Source organism: Oryza brachyantha, chromosome 5 (assembly GCF_000231095.2).
Source record: "Oryza brachyantha chromosome 5, ObraRS2, whole genome shotgun sequence".
NCBI classification, from domain to species: domain Eukaryota; kingdom Viridiplantae; phylum Streptophyta; class Magnoliopsida; order Poales; family Poaceae; genus Oryza; species Oryza brachyantha.
Window position 1 is genome coordinate 16877645 of NC_023167.2, and position 14750 is coordinate 16892394.

At 40.6% G+C, this 14750-nt stretch overlaps 4 protein-coding genes across 5 annotated transcripts; 3 read left to right on the top strand and 1 right to left on the bottom strand.

Moving 5' to 3' along the window:
• Window positions 1-89: 89 nt before the first annotated feature.
• Window positions 90-1391, top strand: LOC121054487 (glutathione S-transferase T3-like). Its single transcript, XM_040524384.1, has one exon. It carries the CDS (start codon window positions 90-92, stop codon window positions 1389-1391), a length of 1302 nt encoding a protein of 433 aa, XP_040380318.1.
• A 370-nt stretch (window positions 1392-1761) lies between these two features.
• LOC102722401 lies at window positions 1762-3117 on the top strand. The gene has a single exon (XM_006655419.2). It carries the CDS (start codon window positions 1762-1764, stop codon window positions 3115-3117), a length of 1356 nt encoding a protein of 451 aa, XP_006655482.2.
• A 3881-nt stretch (window positions 3118-6998) lies between these two features.
• LOC102703969 (rac-like GTP-binding protein 2) lies at window positions 6999-9464 on the top strand. Its single transcript, XM_006654577.3, has 8 exons — window positions 6999-7394; window positions 7599-7686; window positions 7784-7893; window positions 8142-8205; window positions 8307-8371; window positions 8461-8526; window positions 8868-8986; window positions 9134-9464. Exons 1-8 carry the CDS (start codon window positions 7293-7295, stop codon window positions 9165-9167), a joined length of 648 nt encoding a protein of 215 aa, XP_006654640.1. The 5' UTR covers window positions 6999-7292; the 3' UTR covers window positions 9168-9464.
• A 103-nt stretch (window positions 9465-9567) lies between these two features.
• Window positions 9568-14386, bottom strand: LOC102722681 (proline iminopeptidase). Of its 2 annotated transcripts, none has more exons than XM_040524054.1 (11): window positions 14278-14386; window positions 13969-14144; window positions 13669-13767; window positions 13469-13579; window positions 13324-13386; window positions 13115-13208; window positions 12812-12909; window positions 12610-12711; window positions 11572-11685; window positions 11102-11176; window positions 9568-9872 (listed from the first exon to the last, which is right to left on the bottom strand). In XM_040524054.1, exons 1-11 carry the CDS (start codon window positions 14369-14371, stop codon window positions 9777-9779), a joined length of 1122 nt encoding a protein of 373 aa, XP_040379988.1. In that variant the 5' UTR covers window positions 14372-14386; the 3' UTR covers window positions 9568-9776. The 2 variants fall into 2 exon arrangements, with proteins under 2 accessions (XP_040379988.1, XP_040379987.1); XM_040524053.1 differs by having other exon boundaries at window positions 13969-14147.
• Window positions 14387-14750: the final 364 nt, after the last annotated feature.

Below are 14750 nucleotides of genomic sequence, written 5' to 3' on the forward strand. Positions count from 1 at the left end.
ACCGTTTGCTCGTCCAGCCAAAGTCATATATATACACATATGCCATATACATGAACATACAAATAAATTGCTGCTCTCCTATTGTAGACATGGAGAACACTTCTTCATCCTTGACAAATCTCCTGAATTCTGCAAACACAAGTGGGAATCCACAAAATCCAATTAGTCAACAACATCATTTCCCTTCACCCCAATACCCCATGAACTATCCACCAACACAGTTTCCTCCCAATTTCCACCCTCAGTATTCACACATGTTCAATCCTTTTGGAGCTCAATCAAGCTATCCACAATTCCCATTCACACCAGGAAGCTATCAAGGTCCTCCTTACCTGGGCAATACGGGACAAGGAAGTGGTCAAGCGTCACCAGTTGGATCCATGGCTTTCTTCCAAGGTAGTCGAGGTACTAATTCACGAGCTGATGAAAATAGCCCTGTTGGTTCAGCTTCTCCAGTGTCCCTAGGGCAACAGATTGCTTGTGATCCTATTGACACAACAGACTGGAGTGAGAGAAGTGAGAGTAGTCCTGAAGAAAGCGAAAAGAAAGAAGGGCGTGTGCATTGGAGTGAGGAAGATAACCTTCGGTTAGTAAGTGCTTGGCTGAAAAATTCCAATGATCCAATTATTGGAGTTGATAGAAGAGGAGATAGGTACTGGAATGATGTTGCAGCAGAATACAACTTGCACACGGTCAAAGAGCGAAGAAGAAAAGCTAGTCAGTGCAAAAACCATTGGAACAAGACTATCCCTTTCATTACCAAATTCAATGGATGCTATGACAAGGCAAAAAGAGAGCATGGCAGTGGTGAATCTGATGATCAAGTCATGGACAGAGCTCGTCAAGACTACAAAGGACTTGTGAAGACAAAGAGGCCTTTTGCACTGGAGTATTGGTGGAGAGCAGTGAAGGATCAACCTAAGTGGAGCAAAGCTTACCCAATTGAAGAGATGATGAACAAGAGAAGCAAGTTGAATGCATCAGGAGCTTATACTTCTTCAAATCAAGACAGTGAAGATGCAGATCCTGCAGCTAGGTGTCGACCACCAGGGCGAAATGCAGCGAAAGCTAAACAGAAAAGCAAGGGCAAGTTAGTACATTCAGAAGACAGCATTTCAAATGAAAATGTGAACCTCTTTAATGAACTTCAATTACGAAAAACTATTGCTGCTGAAAAAATGGCTGAAGCAACACTTGTCAAAGCTGAAGCTGCAAAAGTTAAAGCGGAAGCTGAAAATAAGATGGCAGAAGCTGAGAAGGAAAAGGCAATGCTACAAAAAATGGATAAGTACATGGCACTGCTAGATAAAGACACTACTGGTTATGATGAAGTTGCCAAGACAAGACATGAACAAATATTGGTTTACTTAGCTAAAGAACTTTTTAGTTGAACTGATTTCCTTTTTATTTGGTTGATTCCCTTGTAGTACCTCTTTGCATTAGAATATATATGATTGTACTGCCTCTATAAATAAGTTGTTAAATCAATGTACTACATTTGCAGGCAAGCTCTGTACTACAATCTAGTTGTTCTGCCAAGCTAGCATTTAATAAGAAAACATTTTTATAATAGACTACACTAATAAGGAAGTAGTTATTGTAAAACTAGCCGTTGTAAAAACTAGTTGTTGTGAGCTCCCTGCTACAAAAGGAGGACCCTTTAGTCCACCATGCCTAGACCATTTGAAACAATAGGAGCATTCCATACTCTTTTAGCCAACAATCTAGTTTCAACAATCTAGTTTCACCACGGAGGTGTCCATGGAGCCAAACTTCACCATGGAAACCCATGAAGAATCTGATAGTGATGCAGAAGTTGAGCAATTCTTTTGGGACTTCATGAATGATCCCACTGAAGCTCAGATTGAGGCACAAATCAAAGCTCAAATGGAGGCACAACAACGAGGTACGTCTACTCAATACCGAAGGTTCCATAGAAGGCATATAGAAAGAGATCGTGGAGCTGCTAGGGACCGATTGATGCTTGATTACTTCTCAGAAAATTCAGTATATGATGATTTCCAGTTTCGACGGAGGTATAGGATGAAGAGACACCTATTTCTACAAATTGTTCAGACCCTTAGTTCTTGGTCTCCTTATTTTTGCCAAAGGAGCGATGCATTTGGAAAGGTGGGCTTTACACCCTTGCACAAATGCACTGCTGCTATGAGGATGCTAGCATATGGAACACCTGCTGATTTGTGGGATGAAAATCTGCGAATAGCTGAAACCACAGTTATTGAGTGCATGAATACCTTCTGTAGAGGTGTGATTGAGTGTTTTGGTCCTACATACCTAAGAAAACCAACTAGAGAAGACATCCAAAGGTTACTTCATATAGGCGAAGCTCGTGGTTTTCCAGGCATGTTGGGAAGTGTAGATTGCATGCATTGGCAATGGAGAAACTGTCCAGTGGCATGGAAGGGGCAGTATAAACGTGGAGATCAGCCTGGACCTACTGTCATGTTAGAGGCTGTTGCTTCACACGACCTTTGGATATGGCATGCATTTTTTGGTGTTGCTAGATCAAACAATGATATCAATGTCCTTAATAGATCACCTTTATTCACTGAAGTAGTACAAGGAAGAGCTCCAGAGGTTCATTTTACGGTTAATGGCAATGAATACAATTTGGGCTACTACCTAGCAGATGGTATTTATCCGGAGTGGGCAACATTTGTGAAAACAATTCATTTGCCTCAATGTGACAAAGACAAATTATTTGCAGAACACCAAGAGGGAGCAAGAAAAGATGTTGAACGCGCTTTTGGTGTTTTGCAAGCTCGCTTTGCCATTCTACGAAACCCAGCACGTATGTGGCAAGTGCGATCACTTGCTGAAATCATTTATGCATGTATTATATTGCATAACATGATCGTGGAAGATGAAAGAGATTCTTTTGGGGTTCGCTACGATGACAACTATGAGCATGAGTATGATGCTGGTAGCTCATCCACACCATTGTTAGGATATGGACATGGGCCAATTCATGGATTCTCTGGGGTTCTAGAGATTGAAGAAGATATTCGGGATCGAGATATGCATCGTCGTCTCAAGACAGACTTGGTTGAGCATATATTCCAGCGTTTTGGGGTGGTCAAGCTTAGACTTGTTTAGTTCGGTATCAAATGTCTGTACTCTAATTTATGCACTCTATGATTTCAAGGTGTAGTAGTTAAAATGTAACATTTTAGTTTATGTTCTTGATGTAATTGCAAGCATGTCATGTTCTCTTAAATCTCAAAACTATCCATTTGTACTAATTTTCAGATAAACGTACTTCATATTGATCTACAGTTGGTGCTTGCTATATCCATGTATACGTACTGCTAATTCATATACCTTTGGAAACCAAATCTGACTAATGCAAGCAGTAGCTGCCATGGTGCCTTCCATGTCTTACTAACCTGCAGCAAGAAGAGCAGTTGCATGCCAAGCAAGAGCATGAATCGGCCAGGCCTGGCCGTGCAGATCTGTCACACGGCCGTGCCCGCGGCAGGCTGCGTAGATCCGTCACATGGCTGCGTCGGGCCTCTCGTCGCCAACAGCACATACCAGGCACACGAATGGGGGCAGATCCATGGTCTCTGCACTGGCTGCCGACCGCTGCGGTCCGCCGGCTGCTATCTTGCCGCAATCGTCGCCCCCCGATACTTTCTCCATCCATCTCCTTCCAATGTTGCTTCTTCTTCCTGTGAGATTCAGAAAACAAAGCAGTTAATATTAACAAGATCTAGAAGAAAGGCAACAAATTTGGTCTGAGACACAACGTAATCATGTGGGGAATTTTCTCTTCTGGACGGAGGGAGGAAAGACGAAGAGGATTTTTTTTCATCGCGCCAAGCAAACCGACGGAGACGACGATAGCGATATTTTATCTACGTGTAGGCCCCATATCTCACGGATAGACGATGCTTATTTTTTTTACACGTTGCAGCCCACGTATAGATCGATGCTTATTTGCTGTAGTGGGCCTACAAATTTACTGGCTACACTAGTACATTGTGGAGGGCCTCATATTGTAATTAAGCTCGAAAGATTCGTCTCAAGATTTCCTCCATAACTGTATAATTAGTTTTAATATTTATATATATTTAATATTTTATTTAGGTGCCGAAATATTCGATGTGATGTTTTTTAAAAAAGTTATTAAAAATTCTTTCCTAGTACAGTAAAAAACCGTAGACTATCATAAAGTCCGCACGAGGTTTGAAAAACCGTACAGTATCATAAAGTCCGCATAGAGTGGCTGACCAGATAGATGGCCGGCCGTCACTTTAGTACTTCTTACTTTTCCTCTAAATAAATATATTTTTCACCCTACCATGTTACCGATACTAATACGAATATATTCACATTTGTCTTTCCATCTCTTTTCATATTATTATCCCCAACGAAATTTTATTAAAAAATATTATTCGTATGTTATTAAAGTATGTTAATAAAATTGGTTTAATATATAGGTCTCAGTTATTTTTTCTTTATACTTGGTGGTAAGTTAGATAACTCTTTATAGAGTATAGATAACAAAATTTAAAATTTAAATCTTAAATTTACTGTTGATTTTAAGGTTTTTTATCGTAGTTTAATTGCAAACTTTGCTGTCATCATTATAAATGCGTATATAATTTTTTTATATTTTTTTATTTACAAACATAACATTTTGAATTATCCCATTGAACAAACACCCAGTTAATTGAGTATTTAGAATACCGTTCATTTTGTCGAACCCAATAGAATTATCGTCCATTTCAAGCGGTGAGTCCCAACACGACAAGACCTTGGAGTGTCAGTGAGACTGAGGGGCAGGTTTGGAATGTCACTCCCTCTTTCCACCCTGAAGCTAAAGTACTGAATGCCGGTACTTCCTCCGTTTCATAATTTCATAATATAAGATATTTGATTTTTTTTCTTATATTTTTTATCATTTATTTTATTTAAAAAATTATAAAAATATTATTTATTTTACTTATAATTTACTTAATTATTAAAAAAATTAAACACAATTTATTATTTTTTTATATTTATACTAAATAATAAATGATCAATCGTTATAAAAAAAACCGAGATGGTACATCCGAAGGCGCCTCGGAAACCGCCCCGAACGGCTACTCGGGGAGCGCACCCCGGCACCCTCTTCAAACTCTCGTCAAACAGCACTACAGCAGCAGTGTGACCAAAGTTTGAACCTTTTCTTTCTTTCAAAAAAGCATGGAGAATATCTAAAAGTTTCGACGAAAAGAGCGAGCAAAAGCGGCATCGGAGGATGGTCCAGGTTTTGATTTTATCTTGGCTCCCTTCTGGTGCCAAATGTGTCGGTGTTAATACGGTGTTGATTAATGTAATCATCCTATCAAAGGAGAGATTAATCTAATCGCAGATCAATTGAAATCGTATTGCTTACAGATGGACCTCATAGGCTATTGGGTCTACCTGTATTATACATATGCATACAGTACCGTAGAGGATCTAGGTCCGATCGTGAATGGGTTTGGTTGCGACCGGTGGTTAATCAGACCCAGAGATAGAATACCCTGCTTCCGCAATACCATTTCCATTCCACCATGTGTATGTGTTGTTGTTGGTTTCCCGGTGCTTTTGCTTGCCCGTTTTTTGAAAATTAAGGTTGTGTACAATCGGTACCCGCAGCGTACCTCTACTCCAGTAATATTAGCACAGTGCTTTCGGGATAGGAGTCCGTTTGAAAAGTTTCGCGATTTGCTTCCGTTTTTTCTTTTTCGGCTAGTTCATTGAGCAATATCAGCCATAGCCCGGGTATTAGTTTCTCACGTACTCCCCTGCTGCGTTGAAGTAGCAACGTGCCATTTAGAATACGAAAGCATTTGTGAATCTAGACAAACTTTTACTATATTCTAATTTAATTTTTAGATCGTATTATTGTACATTCTCATAATCTAAATGCAAACATGAACCGTTCAGAATCTACTCCATCCGTTTTAGAAAACTTTACTTTAAGTATTTCTCACGTGAAACTAGCTATACAAGACTACAAATAATATAATAATTTTTATTTTTTCAAACTCCAATATATTTGTCCTCTAATTTTTAAAATCTTAATGTATTTGTTTTGACTTTATCAAACTTTTATATAATAATTCTTTAAAAATAAGAAGATAAGCTAAAAAATAAAATCTTTCCAAAAAAAGGTTCCAGGAGGCTGCAGGCGAACTTCCCAAACAACCCCTCTCCGTCGGCGAGAGATCGTCGGTCCATCCACGCGACCGTCGGACCATGCCCACCCTGACGAAGCAGCGTGACAGTGCATCAGCGATTCAGGGGTATTTAGCGGGGGGAAATGGATTTTTCGATGTCACGCCACACGTTTGACCGAATATCGAAAGATAATTTTGGATATGAATAAAAAACGAATTTTATAGCTTGTCTAGAAACCACGAAAGAATCTTTTAAGCTTAATTAATCCGTCGTTAGCGTATGTGGGTTACTTTAGCACTTATGGCAAATTATAGACTAATTAGGCTCAAAAATCCGTCTCACGATTTCTCACATAACTGTGCAATTAGTTTTTCGTTTTATTTATATTTATTGCTTTATTCAGAGTCCAAAGATTTGATGCGATGTTTTTGACGAAAAATATTTGGAAAATAAACGGAGGACTCCATCGTTTCGCAATTACAACTGATTATAAGCCAAAATTTAAATATTAAAACTTAATTTTGAACTTGACTTTGTGGTTTTTTCATCATGGTTTGTTTTACATATTTCGTTTTTAAGTCGCTATGAACATATATATAAAAGTTTTATCTATAAATTATTTTTTATTTATGAAAACGTGTTTTCGCTTGTTTCTCCTAAAAACGAAACGACCGGAGCTGGAGCGGAGCCGGAGCCTCAGCATCGGTGGCAGCCAGTGAGTGCGACACTCGCGTCGGCGAGGAGGAGCTCCAGCTTCTCCCTCCCTCCCACACACCCCACCCCACCCCCCGTGGCTTAAAAAGACGCGGCAGCGAGGAGAGCGAGAGAGAGACCGAGCAGTTAAGCAAGCCAGCCAGTTATTAGTCGGTGTCAGTAGACCACACACCCCGGTACGGCGTCCCCGCCGGGGCATTTACCACCGCGCCACCCGAGGCCACCGGCTCTCGCCTCCCCCCGTCTTTAATAACGAAGCAGCTTCATCTGCCTGTCTCTCTGCCTCGCTGTGCCGTGCTTTGGCCTCTCGTCTCCTGTAGGGAGAGTATCCTTGTCTCTTCTCCTGTCTGTCTCTGCGCTGCCGCCGCCGCCGCCGCCGCCGGCGAGGTGAGGAGGGGGGAGCGATGAGCGGCGCGACCAAGTTCATCAAGTGCGTCACGGTGGGGGACGGCGCGGTGGGCAAGACCTGCATGCTCATCTGCTACACCAGCAACAAGTTCCCCACCGTACGTGTGTGTCCGCATCTTCTTGCTCCTCGCCGTTCGTCGATCTACTGCTTCTCTTGCTTGCCGCCGTCCATGGCGGCGTTCTGCTGCTCTGGCCTTTTGCCTTCCTCTTTATCTGTTCAGAGAAAGATGAGACCTTTTTTTAAGCACTGCAATGTTCAGAGAGCGTGTGTACCATTTCTGATGTTGCTTCTTGGAACGCAGGATTACATCCCCACGGTGTTCGACAACTTCAGTGCCAATGTTTCAGTGGATGGGAACATTGTGAACCTGGGATTATGGGACACTGCTGGTAGCTGGTTCTTCCATTGCTCTCTCCTTGGCTGGGATTTTCTTCCTGCTGCTGTTCCAAACTCTGAACCTCGTTTGTTGTGTTCGATTTCATTCAGGGCAAGAGGATTACAGCAGGCTGAGGCCACTGAGCTACAGGGGAGCTGATATATTTGTGCTGGCATTCTCATTGATCAGCAGAGCAAGCTATGAGAATGTTCTTAAGAAGGTAGGTACACCATGTAGTTCTTCTATCCTAGTAGATTCAAATGTCTCAATATCTGACACATTAGGATAGTGACCACAGATACTGTACAAAAAACTTTACCTTTTCTTGTGACAATGACAGTTTTAGACCACCTTTGACCAATATTCTTCACAATTTTTGCTTTCCAGATATGAGCTTATGATTTCACTGGAATATATTCTGAACTACTACTGCTGCTGCTAATTATCCTTCTCTTTCTGATCAAGCAGTGGATGCCGGAGCTTCGCCGGTTTGCGCCGAATGTTCCAATTGTTCTTGTTGGGACCAAGTTAGGTTTGTACATGATGCAGCATTTAACTCGACAAAAGTTCAATGCCACTTCCTTTTGCATGCTTGTTTCAATGCTTCTAACTGTTTTTTTTGTAATTGTTCAGATCTACGTGACCACAGATCTTACCTTGCTGACCATCCTGCAGCTTCAGCAATCACAACTGCACAGGTTTGTTCTATCTTTAACCGAAGCTTACTTTCAACACGAAGCATTTATTGACGAATTCGATGAGCAATGACCGTATATGTTACGCACAGGGTGAAGAACTTAGGAAGCAGATAGGTGCGGCAGCTTACATTGAATGCAGTTCGAAAACACAGCAGGTACAAAACTACAAACAATTTATTAGCAATTTATTAGGCCAGTCTCAATACATGTTTTATGAGGCGTCATGCACATTAAATAGGGTGTCACATCAGTAAAATTGTCATTAAAAGAGGAGTTCCATCCCCATAAAACTCATCTAACTCGGTTATCTAGTTTACAGTTTTAGTAACTATGCCATAAAAGTATGCATTGAGGCTGACCTTAGTCAATTCGATTAGTTCTTTGTCACAACTTGCTTGAGGAGTTTCTTGGTTTTATATGTCAATTTGAGTTGGGACAGACTGTTGACTTAATGAACCATTATGTTGAGCTGAATAATGTCGTTGGCCATTGCTAGAACATCAAGGCCGTGTTTGATACTGCCATCAAGGTGGTCCTTCAGCCACCTCGGAGAAGGGGCGAGGCGACGATGGCAAGGAAGAAGACAAGGCGAAGCTCCGGGGGATGCTCATTAAAGTAAGGACACCTCGCAAAGTCTTGTAATTACATGGTTTGGATCTTATGCATGGCTGGCTAGTGGCTAGTGTGATTTTGTACATTTTGTATACTAGTTCATATGAAACTATGCAATGGCTGATATAACTGTCTTTTTTTTTACTGCAGAAACTTGATGTGTGGCAGTACTTGTGTTGTCTAGGACTTACCTGAACTTTCGAGGTTAAAGCGTTGTGTAATGGCAAGTGAGTTTGCTGACTGTTGTGCTGCTTCCGTGGTTACTCCTTAATAGATCTCTTTTTGTGTGTTTGCATTACTACATCTAGACCTAGAGCATCAGGCTCATAGACTGACTTGTTATCAGGTGTTTGTATTAATATATTATTATGTAAGAAGGTTGTGGTATTGTGGAACAGCTAGGTACAAGTATGCAGGCTATGTTGCATGTCTGCTACTGGTGTAATGTTAAAAATATAAAACTATGCTTTATGTTTTTGTGTATGAATTGCTTTTTATTGGTGTTTTTGCACAATGGCAGAAGATATCATTTTGTTGGCCAATTAATAAACTGCACTACCCAACTGGACAATGAGAAACGCATATACTGATTTTCAAAACAAGGCCTACTATGACTGAAATGAGAATGCCATCGTTTGACACACCAGTGCCCACAATCACATGGCTGTTGTAGCTATGAACTGCTTATTCTGTATTTCTGACAACGCAGATGAAATCCAGAAGAAAATGCTTCTGGATTTCTGCATCAGATAAGTGATGGAATAATAGAACCCTTTGAGATCAAGGCAGCTGTTCATTTTCTCAACATGTTTTTGAGCTTTTCGTTCGCGGATACTAGTTCTGCAGCGACACCAACTTCATTAGCCGAGTGTCCTGCATCTGGAACTACCTGCATACGGTAGAAGCGATGAGTTTTTGGCTTGCTAAAGCATGCATGTACATTCTATTTACAAATAGAGAAATTATTGAAAATTCATGAACAAACATACTCCACTTAAACACCTCAGGTAAAGCATGAGTTGAATAATTTCAACTCGAGTGTGATAGTTAGGAGGTTTGGAGCTTAGGTGGTTTCACGTATGCTAGTTTGTAGCTTTACATATGCTAGTTTCACGTATGATAGTTAGGAGGTTTGAAGTTAGAGGTTTCACCAAGCATGACTTGAATAATTTCTAGTTCTTGGAATATTGTTCTAGAACAACTTTTCAACTAGGTAGGAGTTAATTTATCCGTTTATATCCTCATGTAGCTACAACAGAAATTAGATAATCCATCAATTTCATCTATCTCAATTCTCAAATGGCACCATAGTAGGAGGTTTGAAGCCTAATTATCGATTCTATACACTTGGCACCAATGCATGTAAAGGCGTAAGATTCCATTAAATAAAACACATTTCCTTTTCAGTTTTATCAAGTTAGTTACTACACTTGTTCCTTGCGTGAGTTTTAGTAAAAAACGGTTTAATTATTTTTAGGGGAACCCATATAACGCTAGCACTGATGCTACTACTACACACTAGAGAGAAGAAAAGATCTCCCACATGCGTGACATGGCATTGATGTGACAAGCTTTGCTTCATCTCCACTAGACATGCTAACAAGAGCCTGTCATACTAAATGCTACAGTACAAACGCATACTAATCATTGGTACTCCGATACTGCTATAGACAATCAAGGACTGACAGTATACAGTACTTCCAAATCAGAAGGTTGGAGAGCAAATGATGACATTGTGGCATTATAATAACAGGAAAAGTTGTTTGGTCCAACTTTGGCCTCATTAGATGTCTGATTTAGAAACAAATGAGCTAACTTGGTTCTCAGTTGCAAATTATATGCAATTGAAGAGCATTTGTGGCTATCGTTTGGCCTTTCGGGGGAAAAAAAGTGAAACGACATATTTACAAATGAAAAATAATTTATGAATAAAACTTTTATATATCTGTTCGTACTTCTTACCGATATAAAGCAAAGGCTGAAAATAAATTACGATAAAATAACCCTAAAACCAACTCTAAATTCAAATTTTGGCCTATAAGCAGGAATAAAAGCAAAAAGATGGGGCTCATTGTATCTGGCAGATTTATTTTGGAAAACATGAAGAGGATCATTTACCTTAAATTCTGCTTCAGGCCATGCTTTATGAAGATCCCAAGCAGACATCATAGGACAGCAAACATCATAACGGCCCTGCAACATATAAAGTAATCACTATCAGGTATTACGAATGTACCATCAGTACCATCTCCATCTGTAGAACTGTCACCATGGAACTTACAAAATACTCTTATATATAAATATAAGAAGCATCAAGGTCTAATTCGTTAGTTGAGGAATTGTTAATAACGCCTCTTTTAAGTTCCATTGTCATCAAGCAGTTCACAGTTATATTACACAAACCCATGTCAACTTGCCATCTTGGTATCCTAAGTCTACAAACTAGATAACATGCCCGACATGAGAATTGATCGTGTTTGCTACAATTATATTAACTAACGGGAATTGATCATGGGCACATGTGCTAAAGTCATATCCAGACATAACATACAACATACAAAACCTTTAAAACTTGAGGGCAGAAATACCTGCACAATAAAAGCTTTAATGTGTCGAATCTTGTCAACATTATCTAATAGATGAGAGTCCGAGGGTAAAAATCCCTTATTCACAAAATAATGGTTTTCAATCCTTGCAAATGCCTGGAGAAAAATTTAACCATGTGTCACCAAATATCAGAAACATAAAAGTGTGTTATATCTAGTAAAAAAATTGAGACTGAAGGCATTTCCGCAGGATAAAAGTAGGCTAATTGGCAAATATGTTGAGATTTGTAACCGGAAGCAAAACAGCACATTGATTTGGTTTACTGGGAAATAAGTGTATATAGTCAACAGCAGCAGTTAGAGCAGCAGATTGAGAAATTGATATTGTGCAGTGATCAGTAAATTGTCCTGTTGGAAGCTCAAGGTAACATCAAACACACGCATTAACAACCCCCAAAGGCGCCCTTTTTTAGATATTGCTTTAGAAACTTTCTTTTGTTATTAAATATATGTACTTTTAGGAATTCTCAGTAAAAGTTTCCCAAATAGCTCTGTTGAAACTTAAAAATCCATTGGAACTAGAACATGGGATGGGTATCTATCGGAACAAATAGCATCCTAGAGGAATAATTAACAACTTGGCTTTTGTGTTAGAGGCTAAAACATCTAAAAACAATTAATCTCTCCGTTTTAGAATTTAAGGTGTTTTTGTTTTGTCCTAAGTCAAAGTTGTCTAACTTACCTTCACCAAGTTACAGAAATAATAGTTATCACTTAGAATACCAAATAAAAACACTATCAACACATATTTATGGTAGATTTTATCGATACCAATTTGATGGTGGAGATAATGGTGTATTTTTTCTATAAACTTGATCAAAGTTAGAAAAACTTGATTTAGGACAAAACTAAAACATCTTACATTATGAAACAGAGGGGGTATTATTTTATATGTGCATAAAACTGAATAATAGAAAGTTCTTCAGAAGGAGTGTAGATATGTTACGTAGGCAGATGTTAAGAAATTAGTGTAAGCCAGTCAACTCATAGCAAAAAAAAAATGCTCATGAAAGGACTTGCCAATGAGAATTTATCATCCTCCCCTCGCTTGATGTTCTCGTGATTTTGAATAAGATGTGCAGTCATCATCTCCCACATTGTCCATCTCTTAGCAGCTTCAGCCTAAATACCAATAGAGGGTACCATCATACATGAAGCAGAGTAACTAGGAAACTACTAAAATGAATGGATCAAATATACCAAGCAATATAGATAAATCTACCTGGACATCAGCGTCAGAGGAAGTTAGTCTTTTGCTATATGCAGCTATGAAACAATTCCTTTCATCCTCAGGAATAAAATCTCTAAATGGTTCCCACGCTGAAAACATATAAGTTGAAGCAAAAAATCAGAACATAAAGGTGTGTACTTTTTACGCAAAATAAGATAATGAACTGATCAGCAAACATACCAGACTGACTACTCAAAAACTAACTATTTTGGTAACTTCAAGCTACCAAAATAGAGATTTTAATTTTGTAGTGTTTAACAAAAAGAAACATTACACAAAACCAGTCATACGTACCATCTGGGAAAATAGCTGCTGCACCACCCTCATAGAACCAATCAAGCTCCTTTTTCCTAAGCAAGAAAATGCCTCTTAGAACAATGCCAGTCACCTAGCAGACACCAAAGAAAGAATTAGTACGAAATCTACAATGTAGCTCCCATGCACACATATTTATAACAAGTTTCATCGTGAAAAGTAAACATAAAGAACAATAGGTCACTCACCTTATCAGGATGGGTCTGGCTGTACGCAATAGCTAATGTGCTTCCCCATGAACCGCCAAATACCTACACAGTGTTGGCACTAATGAGTTCCACTGCTGAAAGGCTTACAACATAAATATTCTTAAGGAAACAACACTAGAATTGCCTGCCACTCTGGAATGCCAAGATGCTGTCTAAGCTTCTCGATGTCAGCGACCAAGTCCCAAGTAGTGTTCTCTTCCAGGCAAGCATGAGGAGTACTTCTGCCTGCACCTCTCTGCAAACAGTGACAATGCAAAAATCAAGAAACAAAGCCTCCTCTGCACAACCAATGGTAAAACAAACACATGAGAGGACGAAACTAACCTGATCGAACAAAACTATCCTGAAGAACTCCGGGTCAAAGAACCTCCGATTGCCGGGCGACGTGCCAGCTCCAGGACCACCGTGGAGGAAGACAACAGGCTGCAAAATTGAATACAAGAAAATTTAGCGCACATCTGTACCAGTATCGCACAAGCCACGGATCAGTGAATTGTGCGGAAGAAAAAGGGCTCCAGTATTCCAATCCACAAAGCTCACTCTCCCAGCGCGGATGATCCATGATCCATCCCGGCCTAGCCGCCTAGAGCGTGTGCAACGAAACGGTCCACAGATGATACTCACATGGCCGTGGGGGTTCCCGGACTGCTCGTAGTAGATGGTGTGCACGCCGGAGACCTTGAGGAACCCGGAGTCGTAGGGCTCGGTGTGCGGGTACAGATCCTTCCTCAGCGGCTGCTGATCCATTGGCGCGGCGGCGGCGGAGAGGCAACGGAGGTGGCAGCCCAAGCCCCGTCCCCCTGCTGGACAGCACAGGGAATCGGAAAGCGCTAAAGCCTCGCGCGAGTCGCACCCACACCACCGGCAGCGGCGGCGGGAGGATAAACTAGATAAGGGCCCCGGAGCCGTAGGGATCGAGGTGGAGGTTGTTACCTGCTGCGGCGGAAGGCGGGAGGCGTGGGGGAGGGGGGCGCGGGCGGCAGCGGTGGAGCGTGGGGGAGGGGGAGGCTCGGAGCGGGCGGATCATTTCTTCATCGGTGGTGGGTTTTTGTTGGCTGCTGCGGTGTGGTGGATTTGACGGACGGCAGCGGCGGTGGCGCCAGAGACGGTATCTCGTTGGGATTGTCTTTTCCGGCGCCAGCCGCCGTGACGTGGGACCACTGTGAGCAGTAACTTGTACTCCTACGAAAGCTTAAAATAAATTAATTTCTCGGTTTCTAGATACGTTGCTTGCCCTTTCATTTTATTTAAAAAATTATGATTATATTTTTATTGATGCTAGTAAAATACCCGTGCGTTACAACGGACTTAAATAAAAGTCGAAAAAATGTAAAAATGTTTGATTGACCAATGTTTGTTTAAAGATTACAGCTAACATGTAATATCTCTTTTTGATTTTGTATTCG

Bases quoted from the DNA above. Each gene is read 5' to 3' on its own strand.
- LOC102703969 (XM_006654577.3), top strand. From the start codon at position 7,293: ATGAGCGGCGCGACCAAGTTCATCAAGTGCGTCACGGTGGGGGACGGC. The intron at 7,894-8,141 runs GTAGGTACACCA...CTGATCAAGCAG, and splicing joins ATGAGAATGTTCTTAAGAAG to TGGATGCCGGAGCTTCGCCG. The intron at 8,372-8,460 runs GTTTGTTCTATC...TGTTACGCACAG, and splicing joins CAGCAATCACAACTGCACAG to GGTGAAGAACTTAGGAAGCA.
- LOC121054487 (XM_040524384.1), top strand. From the start codon at position 90: ATGGAGAACACTTCTTCATCCTTGACAAATCTCCTGAATTCTGCAAAC.
- LOC102722681 (XM_040524053.1), bottom strand. From the start codon at position 14,371: ATGATCCGCCCGCTCCGAGCCTCCCCCTCCCCCACGCTCCACCGCTGC. The intron at 13,768-13,968 runs GTGAGTATCATC...TCAATTTTGCAG, and splicing joins CCGGGAACCCCCACGGCCAT to CCTGTTGTCTTCCTCCACGG. The intron at 13,209-13,323 runs GTGAGTGACCTA...GGTGTCTGCTAG, and splicing joins GCCAGACCCATCCTGATAAG to GTGACTGGCATTGTTCTAAG.
- LOC102722401 (XM_006655419.2), top strand. From the start codon at position 1,762: ATGGAGCCAAACTTCACCATGGAAACCCATGAAGAATCTGATAGTGAT.